Source organism: Manacus vitellinus, unplaced genomic scaffold (genome assembly GCF_001715985.3).
Source record: "Manacus vitellinus isolate BGI_N305 unplaced genomic scaffold, ASM171598v3 scaffold_22_pilon, whole genome shotgun sequence".
In the NCBI taxonomy this organism is placed as follows: domain Eukaryota; kingdom Metazoa; phylum Chordata; class Aves; order Passeriformes; family Pipridae; genus Manacus; species Manacus vitellinus.
Window position 1 is genome coordinate 322,243 of NW_021939632.1, and position 22,649 is coordinate 344,891.

Consider the following 22,649-nt stretch of genomic DNA (forward strand, 5'->3'; position numbering starts at 1 on the left):
TTTAATTGAAGCCAGATAGAAGGAAAGACACTCCTATAAAGATGCAATAAACAGGAACTGCTGTTGATGAGCTTTTTTTTGTTTCTGTTTTATCTTGTAAAGCCACTTTGATAATTTCCCTGTTTAAAAAGATGTGGTTCCTTTTCTAAAATATGGATTTTTTTATTTGTTCAGGAACAGGGGATGTGTGTTGGTTTACTTTGAAGCCTTTTGGTAGTTTGAGGAACTCACTATAAGTAGAAAGTCTAATCTGATACGTTGCAGAGCTTCAAACAGAGTGGGGAGGGAGATGTAGCTAACCCCAAACCTGAAACTTAAAACTATGAATGAGTAAGAAAAAAGATTTATCTGGGAGCTGAGTCAGAGATAAGTTTTTTTTTTTGGTTGGAAGTTTTTTTTTTGGTTGGAAGTGTTTTTTTTTTTTAATGGGTTTGGAGAGAGAGATAGGAGGCTTAGACAGAGGCACATAGTTCTTCCACCAAGACCAGACAGATTGCAACCTCCAAAGAGACAGCTGAAGTCCAGCTGGTGCAAATAGGGGCTGGTTCACAGGTGAACCAAGAGCTGAAAGAGCTGAGAAACTACATGGGAACCTGCTCCTTCATTTGTGATCAGGTGGTAGGGAGGGCTGAGACAGCTCAAGGAGCTGAAACGCAGACCACGTCCTAGGAAGTCTGTAACTAAAAATAGAAGTCAGGAGACTTAAACTGGAGACTGCCAGGAGAGAGGCAGGAAGCTGCACTCTCTCACAGGTAAGACCTGGAAGAAAATACCCACCTGAGGATTTTAACTACACTGTAGTAAGTTAAGCTGAAGATAGAGAAAGATCTGTTAATGATATTTTTCTCTAAGACTTTAAAAAGAGTCCTGCACCTGGTGCATGGCATAAGAAGAAGGAAAAAGCTGATATATAAACCTCATCTGCTGCAGTAAGATTCTGTAGAAACCTTTGGACACATATCTGTAAGAGTAAGTCAGTATCAAGCTGAAGAAATTCTTACGACATACATTCAAAATAACCAACCAAATACTGTCACATCAGCTTGAGGGTGATGACAAGGGAAGGTGATAGCACCTAGCAAAAGGTAGCTGTCAACCTGTGGAAATCTTGAAGAAAGTAGGTCAAGGGAAAACAGGTTGAAGCTGTCATGCGCCTTCTAGTGCTGGAACAACTACGTGCTGCCTTGGAGGGTGAACTGCAAAAAGGGCTGTGTGGGACATGGCTGAACAGAGCACAGGCTATAGAGAGCATTTATTTATAACAGAACTGGGAAAGGCACAAAATGAGCAGGTTTTCTGACCATGTCATTACTGTGGGATGGCACAAAGGACTTGCCTGTTTTGCGAAAGTGATGGTCCTGAGAGAACTGAGAGGAAATTCAGGAGCTTAATTGCCCAGCAATGATGCATCAACCCCATCAGAGTCTGCCCAGCCTGGACTGGCTGAAACTGTGCTCTGGCACTTGTTGTGAATTGCATCAGCAGGGCCAGGCTGGAGAGCTGTCACAAAAATGACAAGAAGCATTAAAAGCAAGTCTCCAGCAAAAATACAGAGGAAGTTTCCTTCTACCATCTTGGACACATGAGCATCTGTGCACTGTGAACTGCTTCCCGGGAATGATGTTTCCTCCTTTTCATAAGTTCCTCTTGCCCCCTTGAATAGAAACACACTCAGAAACAAACCCAAAATAAATAACTGTCCATAGCAATTGGACTGCTTTCCTGGTATTCTCTCAACAGCAGAGGGCAAATTACATATTTTATGTGTGGGAATGACTGATTTTTTTTTCACGAGGAATAGTAGCAAGAGCCTGAACATCATAAATTCAAGTCCTCAGCTCTTGACCCTGATGTGTAATTAATTTCATAAATTACTCAATTCTGGCTTAAAACTCTCTGGATTTCTCATCCTGTTGCTCTGCATAGCAGACTGGTTCAGAATCTCGCTTTCACAATTATTAAGAACATCCTAATTCCAGTCTAAATGTATTTCTAACCACTGTATTTCCAACTCTTTTTGTCAATCATTGGCCTTAGGCTGATGTAGTTTTCTTCACAGTTTTCTCACTGGTTCTTACATATAAATTATACATGGTCTTTTAAGTCCTTGGTCTCTTAAGTTTAGCAGGAAAAGTTGTTTAGTCTCTTCTCGTGGCACAGACTGTCATTTCTTTTAAGCAGCTTCAGAGCATTCCCTTCATGGAGTCAGCTCTACATGAACCGCTCCTAAACACTGATGATTGTAATTGCAGATAATCTTCCAAATGGAGGCTTGACAGTGCTTTCCACAGTAGCATTTAATATTTTATGTTCCTTAAACTCTTCTATTTCATGAACAGATTCTGTTTTCTGAATGCCCCATTTCTTTTCTTTTTGTGCTTTGAGAAATTTATCCTTAGGTTAGCCATGGTGGAGGAGTGTTTCTCTACTATAAACTGATATTTTGCCATGACACTTAAGCTTGTATCAAACATAGGTTTCATTTACTTTTCCCCTAGAAACCCCCCCTAATTTTTTTTTTTAAAATAAAAGCTGAAAGGAACACTTCAGTTTAAAGAAAACATCAATATTCTATTCAAATAATAGATGTAACATAAAATTTAGTGATACTGAGATGCTTCACATGAAAAGACAGTAGATAAAATACTAAAGAGAAGGAAAAATAACTTGTTAAATAGTGCTTGAAGAATGTAGACTCAGAAGTGATGAACTTTAGAAACTGGTTTTGCAGATTTTAAGAGCTTGATAGTTACATAAGATACAGAGAATCTTTGACAAAACAGTGTTTTTAGTATAGTCCAGCTAATAGGCAGAATGCACGCGTGGGGATAACTACCCTAGATGTAATTGGAAAGTGCTTGATGTTGGAGTGGGTCCAGCTGGGATATTAGAATCACAACCAAGAGGAGATAACTTTTCGTGATTACCAGAAGGGGGAAAAATATAGGTTGGTGCGTAAAAATAGCCCTTCATAAAGGTCATAATTTTTCTGTTTCAATTCCAAAATTTGCTGTCCTTTGGAGGCCATGTTTATGGAGCAAAACATGGGATCTCAAGCTAAATTTATAGAGGCTCAGCTATTTTTGCATTCTTTAAATAGAGTTTATACTAAATCAGCCTGGCATGTACTGTCACTGTGGAGAGTATTTTAGATCATAATATAACAATCACTTTTCAATTAAGGTGCCATGCTTCAAAGATTCTCATTCATAAGAAACAAGTCTTGATTATCCTCCTGTTTGGTTAGACAGTCCTTCCTAAAAATACTAGTGAAGAAGCAGCAGCTTACAAACTGCAAGAGCACTGGCCATCAGAGCTTTGCAGTAAATTTGACTGTAAGCATATTTCACTTCCCACTTTCTTTGGCAGAAACTAGTTTTCTCTAAACTTTTTCAGATATTCCATGGATACCTAAAGCTTGTAAGATTCTCCCACTGGTGGTTCCATAATGACATGACCACACAGACACTGTCTCTTGTTGTGCCTGTGGTTCAACTTCATAGCTGTCAACTCCTACAAACTTTTATAATACCTGCAAACAACAAAACAACAGAAGTCTCAAATGTGTTTAACTGAGCTCTTCGTCATGTTGCAAAGACTATTCTATTGCTTAAAAATTTGAGTGCTGATGGGAGGTGTTTCTATTTGCCCCAACAAACCTAGTGCTTGCCAGACTCTGTAAGACTGTTCAACAAGACAGACCTGTGGTGAAAAATAGATAATCTGAGTTTAACTGAAGATTAAAGAGCCTATTGAATATAAGAATTCTTCAAAATTTTCCTGAGCTGGTTTAAGTGATCATAGTAGTATGCAGCTAGACTTTATTTTCACTGATATATTAGGTATAAATTGAAAACCTGTGATTTAGTGCTAGTTGAATCTATTTTTTTCCCATTTTTGTTTGTTTATTAATTTGGAAGAACATTGTGAAGGACTAGAGTTGGAACTGCATATGCATAGATAAACAGAATTAAGAATCCTATTACAACATTAGTTTAAAAATGAAATGATGTGCATGTTAAGAAATTAAGTCTTTCAGTGAGGACTGCACAGGAATTTATGTTACAAAAACCAAAAGGATTAGTTCTTTCATGTAAAAGGTATCTGATTAAGGTCAGCCTATGAGCAGAAATGGTTCCAATCTGCAACTGAAAAACTGCACCACTGTCTGCACTAGAGATTAGAGCTGGCTTGTTTTTATGCACATTTGGTCAACAGATGGTCCAACTATTCTGTGGGCATTCTGGCAGTGTGGAAGTCTGCACATCAATGACAAAAAAACATCATACAAATAAGTAGAATGTCAGTGTTCATCTGAGTAGAATGAACACCCAGTGCTGGCTTCTTGAAAAGTAGCATAGTGGGCTGACTTGAAAGGAGAAAACCTGGAATAACATCATACTCTTCCTAAATTAGCCAGTGTCAATTCATTCTGATAAGACTGAAAGGACAGAAAGACTATAAGGATCCTATAAAAGATAGTGTTATTGGCCTTTGGCCAGAGCAGTTAGCTAATATTTGCTGTCTTGCTGGATTGTTACCTTAGAAATAAACAAATAAAAAAAAGATACACAGTGAATAATTCTTCTGCTCAATTGCATTTGGAAAGAATACTACTCAAAAGTCATGTTTCCCTAAACACAGTAGCATAAATGACAGCAGGCAGTTTCTGGTCTGACATGCCTAGGAATACTGGCTCTTTTTTCAAGGTCACTGTTTTAATATACAGGGTATCTGGCAATATGACTTAAGGTATTCCTTTCTCTCTTCTGCTTTCACATCACCCATATGCCTGTGCCACAGCAGTTTTCCCTTCTTCAGCCCCTATTCCAGCTGGGCTGTTTTTCCAACTATGTCAAGGGACTGAGAGTGCTTAAAAGGAAAAGAGCAGAAAATATGAAAGTAAGGGTGAGGAAAACTGTTGCATCTGCACAGCTGAAGAAGAAGCTCTACAGGGCTGAAAACCTGTGTAGGACATGGGAAGTGGGAAGATGCATGAGGACCTTTGGCTGGAATTGGCACTCAGAATTTTATGTTGGGAAACACAGCATCTTTGTTCTTGTGCCCATCACTGTTCTGGCTTTTCATACTTTTCCTCCTCTTAGTTGTATCACAGAGCTGAAACCAACTATAGTCCCCGGTCCCTTATTTGTGGTCAGCCTCAGTGACATCTCCTAGCCCAGGGGATTTAATTTCTCTTCAACCTTGAATGGGACCAGTGTGGCTTCCATTATTCCCAGCAGTCCTATTGCAAGAAGGAGCAGAACTCTTTATTCTGAGCAGCCTCTGTTCAGCAGGGTTAGTGTTATTATCAGTCCTAACATGCTTGATGAATGTGTGTAGATCAAAGACAACTTTTGATGTTGTCTATTAACACCTTCTAAAATGGAAGTGCAAGCCTTCCTCCTTTCGCTGATGGAGCTGAGGTTGATTAGGTTTTCATGAGATGGTGGTACCAGATTGTAGCCTGCACTTGCTTTTTACATCCCTTTGAAAGAGCAGAGAAGGGTGAATGTGTTCAGCATCTGTGCCCCCATAAACCAATGTACTGGCACATTCTGCTGCACCTATAACACAGCAAGTAAATACCAGTAATGTAATAGACAGTCTGTCTGAATTGCACCAACCTGAGTATTGGCTCGTAATACAGCAGGTTGTGGGTTTTTTTAATCTTGACTTATTGTTCCTAAATGACAGTAATTTTATCATGGTGTTTGGTTGCACTGTTGACAAGGTGATGTCTTTTGCACACATTTGGTTTTAGTGTTTGTAACTGAGCTCCTATAGGATTTTAACAAAACAACTAATTACTGTGCATATTCAAAAGATAAAAGAGTGCCCTTAATGTGTTATTCATAACGTGGAGCATGAGAACATTACAAGGCTAGGATTGTCTTTAAATATTAATTTCATGGTAGCCATGGATGCATTAGGCTCTTGTAAAGAACAAAAACACTGAATGCAACTCGTGAATTTTTTCCATACAGTTGACTTTTATAAATATTTTTCTTTTCTAGAATGGAGGAGACAGTGAGAAATTTGCTACAGAGCCAAGGATCCACAGGCCAAAATGGAGAAGGAACTGTCAATATCATGAAGGTATATCAGGTATTAATAACTTATTACCTGTTCTCTTGTGATAAAAAACTTCTTTAAAACAGAAATCACACTGCTGAGATAAATGTCTGGCATTGTTTCCTCTATTTGTTTGTTAGTTATGAATACTTGTAAGTGGTAGTTGGTACTACATACATTTTCCCAGGTATTCTCTCACCAGAGTTTCATGTTTTTCACTTTTATTGTCATTGTGTTATCTGCAGTTGTTGCTTCTCATAGTTCACAGGGGACAGAGAAACTAGTTTTGAAGACTTTATTAAACCACTTAATGTTTTAAGTCATATGTTCCAGCATCTCTAGTAAACAGATGTTTTTGATAACTTGACCTTCAGATTGTGATGGATAAATTTATCCACTCATGTTCTTATTGCGTGTGAGGCTTCCATATCAAGCTCCGTGGTTTCTTATCACTGCTTGTGGCAGGTGTGTTTTATCACCCTCACTTGAGGTAAAGGGTGATTTTATTGAGAGTGCCTCAGGAAAGAATTTAGGAGAGAAAGATTTTAGATGTTTTTCAAAGGGAACCAGCTCTGTTTATAAGACAGGAGAGTTTTACATTTCCCTAATGTACTGTTGTATTCTGGAAGCAGTGAGCCTGAGATGGTGGAAGACCTTTTTTAAAGTCTGGAAACAGGAGTGAGATACATTCCAGTTAATCCAATATTTGGCACATGAATTCTTTAAAAAAAACCACTTAATGAAGTCAGTCCCATGCCTTATGTTTTTAAGTAGAATAAGCATTCTTATAAAGCATAAAATACTAGAATAATATATTAAAGTCTATACTAGGTAGTGATACTTCAGAAAAAACACTTTTCAAAAATTCTGGTTATATTAGTCCATTCTTACAGCTGATTGATCTAAAGTAAAGCAATATAGCTAAACAAAAATGTATATTAAAGAATATTTATCACTGCAATTAAATTTTCATTTTAAGCTTGGATTGAGGAGAAAGGAATCTTTTAGATTAACCTTCCAAAATAATCAAATTTTCTTGTTAAAATGATAGTGTGTAAAATTTAATTTCAGGACAAATTAAACTTTTTGTTAAAGTTATAATAGAACATCGTGCTCTTAGAAACTGATGCCAAAGGCATCTATATTTTATCTATATCTATCCTTTTGGAATGCAAAAATGAAACTCAGTTCCCTTTTCTTAGTTCAGAGTTGAAATCCATACATCCTTCTCTGAATTGGGCTTGATGTCAGTGTCTGCTTGAGGTGGGTTACTTGTCTGTCTGTTCGTAACAGACATCTGGAATGATTTTTTTATCTGCTTTTCTGTGTGTTGTCTTACTGTGGAAACCACAGTGAGGTGGTACCACAATTCGGTTTAGCTTCTTTGGGTTTTGTCTTTGCACTCTCAAGAAGAAAAGCAAAGAAGTACTCCAGTTTCCTTTCATCAGACTGAGGATTTGGGGGTTCTTTCTTTTGTGCACTAAACTGGAAAAAAAGTAGCTATGTGGTTTTTGAAATTTGAAATTTTGTGTGCTGCTTTCCTAGAGGGGAGATAAACTGGTCATTCCAATTTCAGTGCTTGTATATTTCTTTGTAGTTTTTTCCCTATATTTTATTTGTCTCTTGATTTTTGGGGAAAAAAAAAAAAAAGGTTATGGTCCTGTCTTTTTCTGCTTTGGGGCCATACTAACATAGAGATTTGTTGTCTCCACCCAGCCAGGAGAGTGGGCACCGTGGTGTGTTTTGGGTAATATCACTTGGGTTATTTCTTGACCACCAACAGAACAACAGTTCTGCCCAGTTAATGATAGCAAGAACAGTTCTTTGCTTTCCTTCAGCTCTAACAAACAGCCCCCTCCACGTAGCAAACTGGCCCCTTTTTTTCCTTCTTTCTGCAAACGAGGTTTTGTTCGAATCTGCTGGGTGGTAATCAGGTCAGATTCCCCAAACTGGAGCCTTTCTTTCTTGTAGAGTGAAGCTGCCTCTGTCCCAGGACATTAGAACACCCACATAACACTCTGGGATTATTTTAATTCTACACATTGCATGTTCTCTTCTTGTTCCTGAGAACATTTTCACTCATTTTACTCAGCTTGTTTTTTAACTATTTTTATTTCTTCCATATTCTTTCATTTTATTTCTTCCAGTATGCAATCTTCTTTGCTTATGAATTTCCTTTCCTAATCCATGACTCAGAAGCAATGGGTTTCCCTTTCCTGGAGGAATAGCTAGGCTACTGCATCATACACCAGTCTGTGACTGGTAAAACAGATCCAAAATGCAGAATGTTGTCTCTTTGACTCATTCATCCTCAGATCACTTTTGCTCACTTTTATGACAAACTTCTGAACAAATAGCTTGTTTTCTGGGAATTTCGAGGAATGACTCTGTTCACGTGCAAAGCAGTACATTCCTGCCCTCATATGGCTCCCTGCTATGTGGGTCAGGGTTGGGTTCACTCAGTGTGTGCTCATTATCCAGTCACACATAAAAACTGTGATGTAGGCAGCAACCGTGTGTAACAGTAAAAGCCCGCACCTGAAAGACTCTTCAGAGAGTTGGCAAAGAATCTCTGGTCTGAAATGTTTACCAAGAATTTTAGCATTGAAAAACATGTTAAAAAAGCATTATGAGAATCATTAATATGTTATTGAAACCAGCTGTGTGCAAGTCCTGGAAAAAACCATTGTGTAAATAGATGATGAATTTTATTGTAGATACTGTGTCCAGATTTGGCAAGGTACGTCAATATTGCAATAGAAGCACTTTATTTGTATCTTTCCAAATGTATTCAGAGAGGTTTTTGATATATTTGTAAGGGTAATTCACAACTGGGAATAGAACATGAATGTTTCTTAAAAGCACTGATGTTTCCAGGTTTTTGGAAACATGATAACCATATTGTCAACGTGTATTTGTAAATGAAGTATAGATGTGAGCTAACGTGAGGAAAAAAATTGTTATGGTCTGAATTCCAAGTGTTATATATATATATCTTCATATACATACACAAAACTTACTGAATGTAGAAATACTAACACTGTTTTGAAAGCCATCCTCTACAATCAGTTACCTTACAGAACATATTCTGCATCTCAGCTGTTCTCTGTGATACGATCAAAACTATTTGATCACTCAGTGCAGTAGATAAGGGATTTTACTGCAGATTCACAACCATGTATTTCATAACAAATGGGGACAAATGAGGCGATCTCCAGTGGGACTTATCAACATATGTCCCTTGTTCTCTGACAACATGCTAAGTTAATTTTAGTGTGTGAAGCTTGTTCAGGTTAATATCTGAATAGTCGTAAAAGATAACTCTGTGCAATAAATGCTTATGATCTATTGGCCATTGTCTACATATTTGATTTTACAAATCTAATTATTGTTCTGGGATGTATGAAATTGAGTTCTTATTATAATACCAATATGCCTGACTCTAGAATAAATATTCTTGCTAATGAACATTAAGTGTTGCATAGTGATAATGTTAGAATAATAATAATAATAAGGTGGAGCCTAGAGCATGCAGTGTTATTGCAATATTTTGTTAGTTCTTGCCATTATTCTTATTAAAGCAAAATATTCTAACCCTTTCCATAGAGCTAACTGCCCTGTGGGATTTTAATTTGCTGGATTTACAGGTGAGTTTTGTGATTTCTTTAGGGTAAATGAATTTAGAAGCAGGATTTTAAATAAAATTCTCCTTTGTTATAATTTTACGTAATAACTGAGGGAAAATTTATAAAGAATACTCACATAAATGTAGACAATTCATGTGATTTGAATTGCCATGAACCATATTTCTTGTTTTACAGTGTAGTTGGCTAAAAGACTCTAGTATGTAAGAGCTATGGTGTTTCCAAGAGACATTGCCCACCTAAAACGAAGGTCATGGAAGGCCAAGCCAATAACCCATGTATTAATGCAATTCTCATTCAAGACACAATACTTTATCCAAAAGAGAGAGTGCTCCCTAGAAATAATTGTGTGCAGTACTCTAACCCCAGGCATTAAAACAAACGCCCCACAGACTTTCCTTCCTAAGTTTGTCCTTTTGATTTGGATATCAAAACTAGAGTCTCTTTCCTGTTTGATCACAATACTGGTTATCTAGGTGGAGTCTTATCTGATTACAGATCACCCAAAGACTTTCAAAGGTTTTTTAACTCATTTTGACTTTGTGTCATTGTGCAGTGATCAAAATAGATGAGGCAGAGAATTTGTTCTAAGTTCACAATTTGTTATAATTCTGGAATTGTCAATATGTGCACTGAAGCTCAGGACAGACATGGTGCAGTCACATTGGAGACCTAAAAATCATATATAAGTAATACAGGCACACTTCAGGTGGCATTGTTGGCCAGATCAGCCCAATATTTTATCTGCATGCTTTGCGATAGTCAAATATGGAACAGTTGTTGTGACTGTCACTTCTAATTTGCACAGCCGTTGGTGTCAACAGCTCTTTCATGACAAGAAAAACTGTAACTATTGGCAATATAATTTTATCTTAACACAAAATTATACAAGCTTAATGTTCAGGCCATTGATATGTAACATTTTATAGATAGGGCATGGCCATGAATTGAAAAAAGAGCACTAGTTGAATTCCCTAGCTAAAATTCACACAGGATTTTTAATGCTAACTTGTACTGCGGAAGGTATTTCTGTAATGGAAGTGCCCACAGAAGACTGCATCAACCAGGCCTCCTAAGTTACTCAGGAGTACATTACTAGGCAAACATTAGCAGTTTTGTGCCTCATGAGAAGGAAAGAAGAGTAGCCATCTGCACTCTTGGGAGCTCCACCAGAAATCCTGGGCTGTCAAGGATAGAAGCATTTGCTGCCGGACTGCTTTTCCATACAGAGAAATCCAGGGCTACCTCATTAACAACTAATTCCTTATGGCTTTTCATCTCATATATTTCCACCACTGCACAAAGATTCTGGTAAATATTTGTTCCCATATTGAGGTTGGATTCTTACCCCCAAAAGAGAATGATGCTGCTCCTCAGATACTGTTCAAAATTACAGTTTTGTTGCAAGGAACATATGTGCTAAGAGCTTTCCCTTTCTGGTTGTTTGTAATACAGTAGCACAGCAATGGAGCTATGTTTAACACAACAAAGTCTCATAACTGAAATGTGCCATTTGTGTGCCTGTTTCTCAGAAAACAAGCTGTTCTTTCCTTCCCAGAATCATATTCTATAGTTATAGAATGATTTGGACTGTAAGGGGCATTAAAGAACGCCTTGTTCCAACTCCCTACCTGTGGGCAGAGACACCTTTCACTAAACCAGGTTGCTCAAAGCCCCACCCAGCCTGGTCTTGGCTACAGCGCAAAACAAGGTATTAGTAAAATTAAAGAGAAAGCAAAATAAGGATGTCCTGTGTTTACACAAAAGTTACCTATATATTTGCATGGTCTTTGACTATACCCAATCACCCACAGTTTTTGACTGACTCTGTAATTCAGATGATCATCTTTCTTGCCATCAGGGGTTTACTTTGAGAATGCAATGCTAGTCCTTGAAGATGAGGTCCCAGATGTAGATTGCCACATTATACAACTGCTTTAACCCACCACACATCGTTCTAACAAGAGGTGAAGATTGACTTCTTTGATGATACTATTTTATATTATACTGACTGTAATTCTAGATTTAAATTTGCCTCTACTATATAGTATTTCTCTTTTGCTGTATCTTTCTTCTAGTTCTAACTTTTGGAATGAATCCACAAAAGTCAGCCCATGTACATTGCCTGAATCCTATCCATCTGCAACAGGCATAACAGAACTTGTAGAGCCAGTCTTTGGGAAGCAAGGTGATAATGTGGTTCACAGCCTGATCAACACAGGTCATCCTGATGTGTACAGGGACTTCCCATTTATGGACAGCATGTTGTCGGTAGCCCTAATCTTGCCCTTAATGGTGTTCTTCTGATTGCCTTTTTTCTAATTCAGAGGATATATTTGAGAGAAAAGGGTATGGCTCTCATATGCCTCTGCTTGGTAGTCCTCAGAGACTGGAGTAACCTCCTGGAATTTATAGCAAACTCCAGTTTTAAGACTATCTGCCTGCTGCTCGGAGAGATGCTGGTGTCTTTTTGCGTGAAGGCCAAGTGGTGGCTCCTTATCTGCATGTGTTCCTCCCGCAGGATAAATCAGGGCTGCCCACAGCAGGACTGTGCTGGCACACAGGCCCAGGGCAGCCCACACTGTGGCTGTATGAGGAGTCCATCCTGTGCTTCCCATGGGACCCAGCGCCACTTCCCGCCCTGCTCAGTTCCTCATCAGAGCATTGAGACCCCCAGGGAGTTGTTGTCATTCTCCCATCTGGCCACTGCTCTCAGAGTTGCCAAGTCTGTAGTGTGCCTCCTGCCTCTTGCCCAAAAGAAAATCTTAAGAGACTCTTTCCTGTCTGTAGCCTCTCCAGATCCCTGTGAGGATCCAGATGTGCTTTGCTGGCACAACATTGCCCATCCTGGGCTGGTATTGAAGAAGCTGGGCAAGAGGGTCTAGCAAATAAATAACCATTTTTGTCTATCAAATCGTTTGTGTTTTCTGAGAAAGGATAATGAATAAGAAATAATAGAGGCCATTTAGTGCCATCAGCTGTCTAGTGACAGAAGTGTTTGGACACAAAAGTTGTGAAATCAGTTTGTATTCCTTGTTATTCCGAAGCGGGGTCTTATATGTGGCCTAGTGACCTGCTCTCTCTCTACTTCCACATCTCCCTAAAATATATTGTTCATTCTGCATTTTGACATTATTTCATTGGTATTCTCAAACAAGCAGAAAACAGTGCTACTTATTGAATTTTAAGAATTTTGAAAAAAATCTAAAACTTTACTTATTTTCTGAAGCCAAAAAGGGAGATTATTCTGTATTCACAACCATCCCATCTTTGAAAATTATTTTAACGGAAGAACACACCTAGTAGTACACCAGTATATTTATTTTGGAATGAATAAGTGCTTCTGGTCAGGAAAACTTAATCTGAACTATAATAACATATTTGAAAAGTTGAAGTTTTGATCTGATCTGAAATGATTGTTCCTACATTTTATTTTTGTGTAAAGATGCATTCTGATCTTTTTTGAGAACTTTTTCTGCAAGATTGGGAGACATGACAACTATTCCCTAGCATTTGCAAAAAAATTACCAGGTTATGTAATGTATACCAATTTTTTTCCTTAAGTCAGCTTCTGCAATTGTGCTTGTGGCGAGAACTAGTTAGTTCATACATTGCTCTCATTCCAAAATACTAGGGAAAGAAAATTGGCTTATTTCTAGCAATTTAAATTCCAGAGTAATTCTGTTGCCTTAATTGCTGTTACATAAAATTTACTGCATTTGAATTTTAGAATAGCTTGGCTTATTTGTACTTCAGTCAAAGGTAGATATTTTAATACCATCACTTTAGTCAAATGTAGCTACTTTAGTACTTAAAAACCGCTTCACAAAAGTTTAAGTGCTAATACAGGAAGGAAAGATTATCACTTTAAGTATGGTACTATAATGAACCAATTTATAAGAGAATATCTGCATGAAATATCTGCATGCATATTTGTCTCATGTTACCATATATACACATATGAAGAAGAAATAGCTTAGCTTCTAGAACAGGGTTTTTTTTCTGCCTGATAACTTTATAATCAGTGTAACTGAAGCCTTCCATTTCGAGAAGGAATGTGCCTGAGACCTGGCTTGGCAGAGTCCCCTCCAGAATGGTCAGTCCTTGATTTTACTTCTGACAGGCAAAGTGCTGGAGGTGAGGGTGCTGTTGGTAATGTGAATATCCATTCACAGCATGGGGTCAACAGCAGTACTTGGTCAGTGACCAAGTCGCTTTGACACCCAGGCTGGTGACCTGGGGACAAGAAACCCTGATGTGTTGAGAACACTTAATCACGAAGTTCACTGTTAAGGTTTTCTGCTTTAAAGGTCCTTTTTGATCTAAACTTTCTCAAAAGAAATGTGTGTTTCTGATGCGTGAAACAGCCAATAAAAGCATCATCGGGAAATTTATTAATGTTACTGCAGAACTGTTCAAGAGGGATGATAAGTTGGACTAGTGAGGAGTGTTTTGAGTGAAGAATAATATGTAGTACATCTAGATTGATACGCGAATGGAAGGAGGCACATATCAGAAACATAAAGTACGTACTTTGTTCTCTTATCCATCACATGTATTTAATCTAGGGAACGTTACTGCTCACTCTGCTCACTTTGTAAGTGAAATCCAGAGATGAAAAAGAAGAACTGCATATGTTTTTCCTGACAACGGTAATGTTAAATCATGAACGATTTGGGGTGTTTCTGTAAAATTTTGTGATTTGTTGCATTCCTTTGTTTTCCTTCAGTTTTGGTCAGCTTGTTCTGAACAAAACCTCTTAGCTGAACAAAAATATATTATTACTACACTTGCTGATGTGTTATCTAAAGCAAAGCTATATTTTAGTCTGTCCTTCCACTGGGAAAAAGAAAGCAAGAGAAAAGAGCTGAATACATAGACAGAAGTAAGCAGGTAAACCAGAAGTCATATTTGTAGTCTTAGAGATCATTTAGATTGCATATAATTTTAGTTGCCTGTAATTTTTTTTTAATCTAACTTGTTTGTTCTGTTACAATTTGGGTTTTTTCCAGACTTAGGTCATTGTGTTTAATGGGATAAATGAAGAAAATAAAGAAAATTAGCAAATAAAGAAAGATTTTTTTTAAAAAGTCGTGCATGGAAAAAATATATTCAGGTCACAGTAATATCAGTGGCTACTCCTGTACTGAGCATCTTGCAGGACACACTTGGTTAATTCCTCAGTCTCACTTTACATTACTCTGGCTTAACATACATGTCTTTTATATATCTCAGGTTTCGCTAAATGAAATAGGTTATAAAATATGTCAGAAGATACTGCGAATTTTCAAAGGGCATATTTAGAAAGGTAAAGGTGATGGTGGGGGAGAAAGGGGAGCAAGGTACCCCTGGAAAACAATTTTAACCTTGTTGGAATGTCAAATCAGTAGTCGTTGGAGCAATTGAGGTCTTTTTTTCAGCTTGTGCAGTCAGACTGAGCTACTTGTACATAGCTTGAGGCTATTTTTTTAATGAAAGTACAAAGAAACCCTCATCTAGAGTTTTTATCTTCATCAACAGTCATTTCATAGGGCTCATTCTCAGTGAATAGTGGTGAACACTAGGAGGTCTGCAGTGGAAAGAACACTGAAAAGGCATCATCCAAGAATACATCAAGACTGTAGAATGGCCTTGCAAGGAAAAGCATTCACAATTTATAATTACATTGTTTTGCTTTAACCCCGGATGGCAACCAAGCCTCACACCCTCCTCCATCAGGGTGAGAAGAGAATCAAAAGGGTAGAAGTGAGAAAACTCATAGGTTGACATAAGAACATTTTAGTAACTGAATTATTATAACAACAACAGCAAAGAGTTGTAATGCAAGGGAAAATAACGAAGATAGAAACAAAATAAGTGATCCAAATTGCTGACCGCCAGCTGACCAATGCCCAGCCAGTCCCCGGGCAGTGGACCCAAGCCAACCTTCCCCCTAGGATATTGCTGAGCTTGATGCCATATGGTCTGGGACATCCCTTGGGTCAATTGGGGTCAGCTGTCCTGGCTGTGTCCCGTCCTTGTGCACCCCCAGCCCCCTCACTGGTGGGGTGAAGTAAGAGGCAGAACAGATCTTGGCTCTGTGTAATGTCTGCTCAGCAGTAACAAAACATCTTGGAGTTATCAACACTGTTTCCAGCACAAATCCAAAACAGCCCCATGCCAGCTACTGTGAAGATAAATAACTCTACCCCAGCCAAAACCAGTGCATACATAAACAATTCTGTATATGGATTTGTAAACTGCAGTTTGGTTTTGGAGGTCAGAGTCTACCTTTATTGCAGAAAGAATGTTAGACATGTAGAGTAATATGCTCTTCAAATTCAGTAACTGAAAACTAAGATAACTATTCAGTAAATACCTTGTTTAGAAAGTCCTTTGGAAGCTTTGGAGACACCACAGAAAATGCTGAATGTTTTGAGATGCTGAGTTAGTTGCGTAGCTTGGGTTCCATGAAGACTGGATTCCTGAATGCATATTACCGCTGCCTCTATACCTGATCAGTTAATAACTACATTGTGAATATTTTTTTTCTCAAATGAGTGGTTATGAGCAATCATAAATGCTATTTAATTATATATCCTACGTATATTTTATTCCTGGGTGATTAATGGCTGATTAAAATGTGTTTTTGGAAAATTGGAGGCATGACTCTCAGAAGAATTTGAATTTGTGAACGTTATAAAACCTTCATTTCTATTAAATTTCAGAAGCTGAAGAATTAAAAGGAATTGAGAAAAGAAAATCCCACTCAGGCATCACAATCTGACACCCAAAATTGAAACAGACATCTTTTGTATCTGAGGGATCCCTTCCTGCACTGCATCTGAAAAACTTTACTTCTCTGGAGAACTTTTGTTTATCACATGAAAATGATCTTTAGCTTCTACAAGCAAAGATGTCATCTCTAATTATTACTTACCATTTTCCAGACAAGCAATTCATGTCATCCAACACTCATTGGGAAAATCAGCATTTCAAAGATCTTCTTTTTTTAATTCTTGTTTGCTTCAATCAAAATTTTGTCACATGTCCTCGTGAAAGATTGGTGTTTATAATCAGTGCTGTAAAGCCCAGATCCAGTTATATCCAGTATTAGATTATGCTATGTTGTATTATTATAAACACTTGTCCAGTGAACTTTGCAGTATCTCTGTGATTCAGGAACCTCTCTGCGTAACCTGTTCCAGTTACCATATGACCCCCTAATAGGAAGAAAAAACAAAAAATGGTCTTTCTAATGTCTAATTGCTATTTTTCATGTTCTAAGCTGTGTCCATTGTATCTGGACTTTTCATTATGCCACTTAAAGGATATGTCTGGCTCCATCTTCTCTCTTGCCTGCAACAAGTACCTTCCTCATTTCGTATCACGTATTTGTTGTTACTACCACAGAAAGAGCCTCAATTCCAATTAGTGCCTAATTGTAGTTTTCACTATAAAAAACGAAAATCTAGAATAATTTTTTCTAGCAACTTCTTTTTTTTCTTTTTGTCATCTGACTTTTACTCTTCTTGGTTTGAAATTTCACAGTTCCAAATTGAAATATTTTAAAGTGAGCTTATTTTTCCCTCTTTTTTTTCTGTGCGTGTAGGTGTGTGTTGTCATTCCTAGAAAGCATCTTAGACAGAAGAAAAGGCAAAGGACAAGCTACTGATGGTACTGCCAGTAAAAATTTAAAAGTAACATAATTTCTCAAATAATAATGGTTAAGAAATAGCTGTTTAAGTGTCCCTTTGACACTTGTTTGTTCATTGAAAAGCTTACATTTCTTAGAGGAAAGGCATCCCAATGGCTAACTCTGTGTCCAGGGGATCAGCAGACTTTTGCCTTTCTTGAAATGAAGGAGAAGGTAATTTCTGGAATAGGCAGTTAGTTCTCTTATCTTTTGAAAGCTTCCAGATGATATTTTATATCAGTGAAAACATTTTCTTTTTCAGTATTCTGCAAGGTAGGTGGAAGAGAGAAGACTGGCTTTACATTCTAGAAATTCCCATAAATTATCACTTGTAATTTCAGGTGGATTACTTGCTCTCATAATTTATTGTTCTTACTTTATTTATTAGTGGAAATGGGGAGCATTATACTGCTATTTCCTAGTTCAGCTAACAGAAAACCAGCTTTCTGATAAGTCTCAGTCAGGCCACTGCATTGTACAGCTTCATAGATCAATGTCTTTAGTGATTTATATCTTCTCATTGATTCTAGAAAGCTTACCATTTCCAGGCTGCAGGGACTGTTTCCATCTCTTGTTTTCTATTGGCTATAGGGCCCATAGTGTTCCATCAAAGGGTTCATCATCAGTGCACTGTTTGTTTGATTTATAGAGCAAACTGAATACTTAAAAATAATGGTCAGGGCAGGATGTCATTTAAGATTTGCAAAATACTGTTGGTTTCAGAAAAGCAATGACAGTTTAAAGCAGCTTGAGAAGCTTACACAATGTGGGACTCAGTGGGAAGTTTCTCATTAATTTCTGTGGGAATGGATCTGCAGTGAGCAGCATAATCCTAGTTTCAGTAAGATTTGAATTTTTAGTATTTTTATTGTCTCTTTGTTGACATAGAGCACTAGAGATGTAGATGAGCCTTTACTGTAGAATTTTCATCAGGCTGCTGTGTTTGCATCCTCTCATGGTACAGGCATGTGTCTTAAATTCATTTGTCTAGGGAGACCCAGAGCTGGGTTATTGCTTTTTTTTTTTTTTTTTTAGCTGTCCAGCTTACTTCCAGAGTACCATTTCCATCTGTTACCTTTTCACAGAAATTAAACTGCACTCATCAGCAGGATAGCACTTACTCTGCCTTTGCTGGACTCAGGACCTGGAGAGGATTTTGTTATCCAGATTGAAAACCCAGCCTGCCTGTGATTGTGCAATACATGAGATATACAGCAGAGACTGTTCAGGGATGTCTTTACTTGAGGTAACACAAGAACTATAGGACTCCAGGGAAAAAGAGGAATAAGCTGCTTTACACCATTGTTTCCTGCCTTTAGCCTGCTCACTTTAGAACTCTCTGTAGGATTTGACCATCATCATGCAGGAGATAATTTCCTCATGCAGATCTCTCTGCCCCTTCCTTCCTTCCTCCCCCAGCAGTCAGCTGCCTTTGATATTAACAGATTTTGCACTCTCCAGAGGTTTCTGTCGTTCCAAAAGCTTTTCTCATCCTCCCTCTTACTTGACTTGACTTTTGGCACAAAGGGTGCCTGTTTGCTTCCTTGAGTGTGGATTTTTCACTTTATCCTTACTGGATATCACCCAGGTGGAACTGGTGAAAGTGTCAGGGCAGTGCCCTCAGCACATGACATGTCTAAGCACAATTTCTAAGGTTAGTAGTGTTTTCTTCTGTTCTGCAGCTTTTCTAGGTAGGGTAGGTTACATATCAGGGACCTTTTTAGTCTGTGCCTGAAACTCAGTAATAAACTAGTTTTGGAACTATGTGAGCTGCACTTCAACACTCAGCAGGGGCAACAGTACTAAGTGTCTTGAGGTATTCTAGTGCACATCATAGTAAAACAGGGTGTGTGTTCTTGATTATGCCACTCCTGTGCAAAGTTCATCAGATTTTGTAATTAGAAGATGAATAGGTTACTTCTTTATGTGGCTGGGATTTACGCTGTGAGAAGTTATATTACTCCCCTTTCTGTGATAAAATGTCATAAACTGTGCTTTCTTCTATCTGTCCTTCAAAATTGCTGCCCTGACTTTGTACAAGAAAGGTGTCCCAGTGCATATGTTTATGTTTTCTTCTATTGTTAGCCACATCTGATTCATATCACATTCTCTCCTAAAAATAATTGTTTGTGTATGAATTGTCATTTTTTGTCATTTTTTTCCTGTGAATTCATTGAAGTGTTTTATTTATCTCCATGCATTCCTTGGGGCAACTTGAAGTAAAAATGGTTTAATGGCTCTTTTACAGATACTTGCTTGTTGCATCAGTGAGTAGCAAACAGGAAAAAAAATCCCAACTACTATATTTATGGCCCCTTTGTGATCAGGATAGCACTAATGTTGGAAACTTGCTGGAATGACTCTTTGACATTTATGTTTCGGGGGTTAAGAATGAGATCTGTGCCTCATGGTTTGTGTAAGGGTATTCAGTAATTAAGCCCATAGCTTATAAAATTAATTCTTAATTAAAGTTTTAACACAGTAATAATCAATTTCTAAGCTAGTTAATATTGTTATAAATGTGATCTGCAGTGCTGATTTTTAATTCAGTTACACTTATGGGTTTTATTTAAGATAATGCCTTACTATTAACTCTCAAAGAGTTGTATTTGCGCAGTTATTCAGGCTGGATCAGTTCTTCATGAAAATGTATACTTTTATGCTTAGACAGAGTTCATGTTGTGCAGTAGTTATGGGAAATGAATCCCACTTATTGACTAACCCAAAGATCATGAAAGTATGAGCCTTTGTATGTAAGAATTATCAGAAAGAAAACTAAATGCTCATTGAAAAACTTCTCTAGGTTTATGTTGACACCCAGTATTTAAATACTGACTTACCTGACATTTTCCATTTTTAATCTGCTCATTAGTTGTCACACTGGATCTGCTCCTGTAGTCAGAGAAGGTGGTTTACAAGGTAGAGCCTGTCCTGTTGGTGTTTTGCTCCAGTGATAGTCCACTCTCTACATCTGTGTAGTTCTCTGTTCCCCTTATGCCTTGTCATTTTGGGCAATGTCAAGCAGGCATTGCCTGCTTGAAGTCTTGATGTTTTGCTTGCTCTGTCTCACTCTCTCTCTCAACAGAGAACTCAGACACATAATTAATGGAGTTAGCAGGATTCACTGTTCAATCCTATCCTTTTTATAGACCTCTTGTAAAACACAGTTCACTCAGCAGCAGCAGCAGCTAATAACAGCCGAGTCTGACTGGCTTGTAACAGACTGGGGCACTTCTGGAGTTTTTACTGTCTGTTTAGTTCTCTCCAGTCATATGTTAGTGTGGATCTTAAATCAGTATTCATGTAGTAGCTGGATTCTCAGCCCATTATTTAGTAATTCAAATATTAGCTCTAGATGAAGAAAGGTGAAATACATTAGGCATGAACATATGTTAGCTTTTCCTCAATAAACTGTTTCATGTCTCAGTGGCAAAATGCTTCCATTGAAAGCTGATATGTTCAATTTTCATTGCAATTTTTAAAGAAGAAAGTGGAAGTTATTTTATTAAAAGGATGATGAGTTCTGCTTTTCAAAAATCAAAGTAGATGTAGAAGTTAAGTTGTGAATACATTTGCAGAACTGGCATAGCAACATGTTTTACAGACCCTTCATGACTCCAGTTATTCAGTACTTTAATCATGTCACTAGCAACTTGCTCTTTTTTCATTCATATAAAGGGGAGAATTGAAGATATTTGCAAAGTTAAATTCATTTGCACGTGTAAATAATGACATTTTCAAAAAATCATTTCAGGAAAAGCTGTCAGAAGACAGTAGGAGATGTAAAGAAGGCATGGAAAAAATTCACACACTGGTAGATGAAGATTCGAGAAGTGAAAGCAGCAGCACTGAGGAGGAAAAAGAAAAGACAAAATTGCTATTGGAGCGTTTGAAAGCTTTGGAGGTAAGAAACACAACAGTTTCACACATAGAAGACCACCCTTCCCCCTTCCTCATTCATTTATTGGCACTGAATCACCCTGTAGTATTAATCTAATCTTTCACAGTTCACCTGATTTCATGTTATGGGGTATTTTTTTTACGATTCATTTACCAGGGATGAACAAGAAGCTTAGAACCACTAAAAGGATCCCTCTGTAATGTTGAGCACCAGATATCTTTAAAAAGAACTTAATACATTATTTTGATTCCATCAAGACCATTTAATAAGAAAAATTGGTTTTGCTCGATTTTTTTTTCAATTATTAATATTGCAAGACCAATATAGGTGGTTTAACAACTGTCATAAAACCAGTGTTACCTCTTTGTAGTTTAATGTTCAACTTTTAATTGCTGAACTGCTTGCTTGGGAGAGCTCAGGCCTTTTTACTGCTGGATTGCAGAAAATCTATTTCCTTGTAGACCACATGGAAAACTGCACACTCTACGTTTTGAGTTGTTTCTGGAAAATTAGGATCTGCAATAATGCACCTTGTGGTAGTTTCTAACTAAAGTTTTAAAGTTTCCTTAGGCAGCCATGGACAAGGTGCAGGTAAAACTGTAACCACTGTATACGTGAGCTTATTTTGTGCCTTGATAGAAGCAGGGGTTTCAATGTCTATGACCATGCATATTTTAATTTAATTTTTAAATACTAAAAAGTCATATTTTTAACTTACCAAGTGTCTCCTCCCTTCTTTTCTGTTCAAGTATCTATGTAACATTATAGGTATAGATAAATGAATGCCTGAAAATGATCTTAGTGACATTTTGCCTGTGTAGGGTATTGGTAAAGAAAGAATCATCACTGGGCCTATACATTTGTGGTTAAGTGTGAAGGCTCTTTCACATGATAATTTTTGGGTTGAGTTGTACTCTGATCAGATTTCATTTTGAACAAAAATTCTCTTGTTTTTTTTTTTCTTGAGGACTGACTTAGTTAAAAGTAAAACATGAACGGCTATAATCATGTTTGGATCTAAATACAGAATCTGAAATCTGAAAGGTATAGGCAGTCTCTGCAATTTTGCCTTAAAGTCTTAGACTGTTTGTAAAATAAAACTATGTAATGTTAAATAATTTTGCCCGGGGGAAAAAACCACTTGCTACTAATTTTTTTAGGCCATAAAACTGACAAATGTACACTTTACTATAGTTCTACTTTATCTGTTGATGGAGAATGGTTATGTGTTCCTTGTGGTCTTTTATTTCCAAAAGTGTTCTTTGCTTTGCCTCACTCCTAATCAGTCTGCATGACATTTGTAGTTCTTTATGTCATCAGTTGGTAGGAAGGTGTTCAATAGTGTCACAACCTT

General features: G+C 37.5%; 1 protein-coding gene across 1 annotated transcript in view; it reads left to right on the forward strand.

Annotated features, from left to right (window-relative positions):
* The window catches only part of NCKAP5 (NCK associated protein 5), a 369,416-nt gene that overhangs the window by 226,001 nt on the left and 120,766 nt on the right, over window positions 1-22,649 (forward strand). The window contains exons 6-7 of the mRNA XM_018072435.3: window positions 6,018-6,108; window positions 21,149-21,298. Coding sequence (XP_017927924.1) covers window positions 6,018-6,108; window positions 21,149-21,298 — 241 coding nt within the window. The remainder of the gene's footprint in view (window positions 1-6,017; window positions 6,109-21,148; window positions 21,299-22,649) is intronic.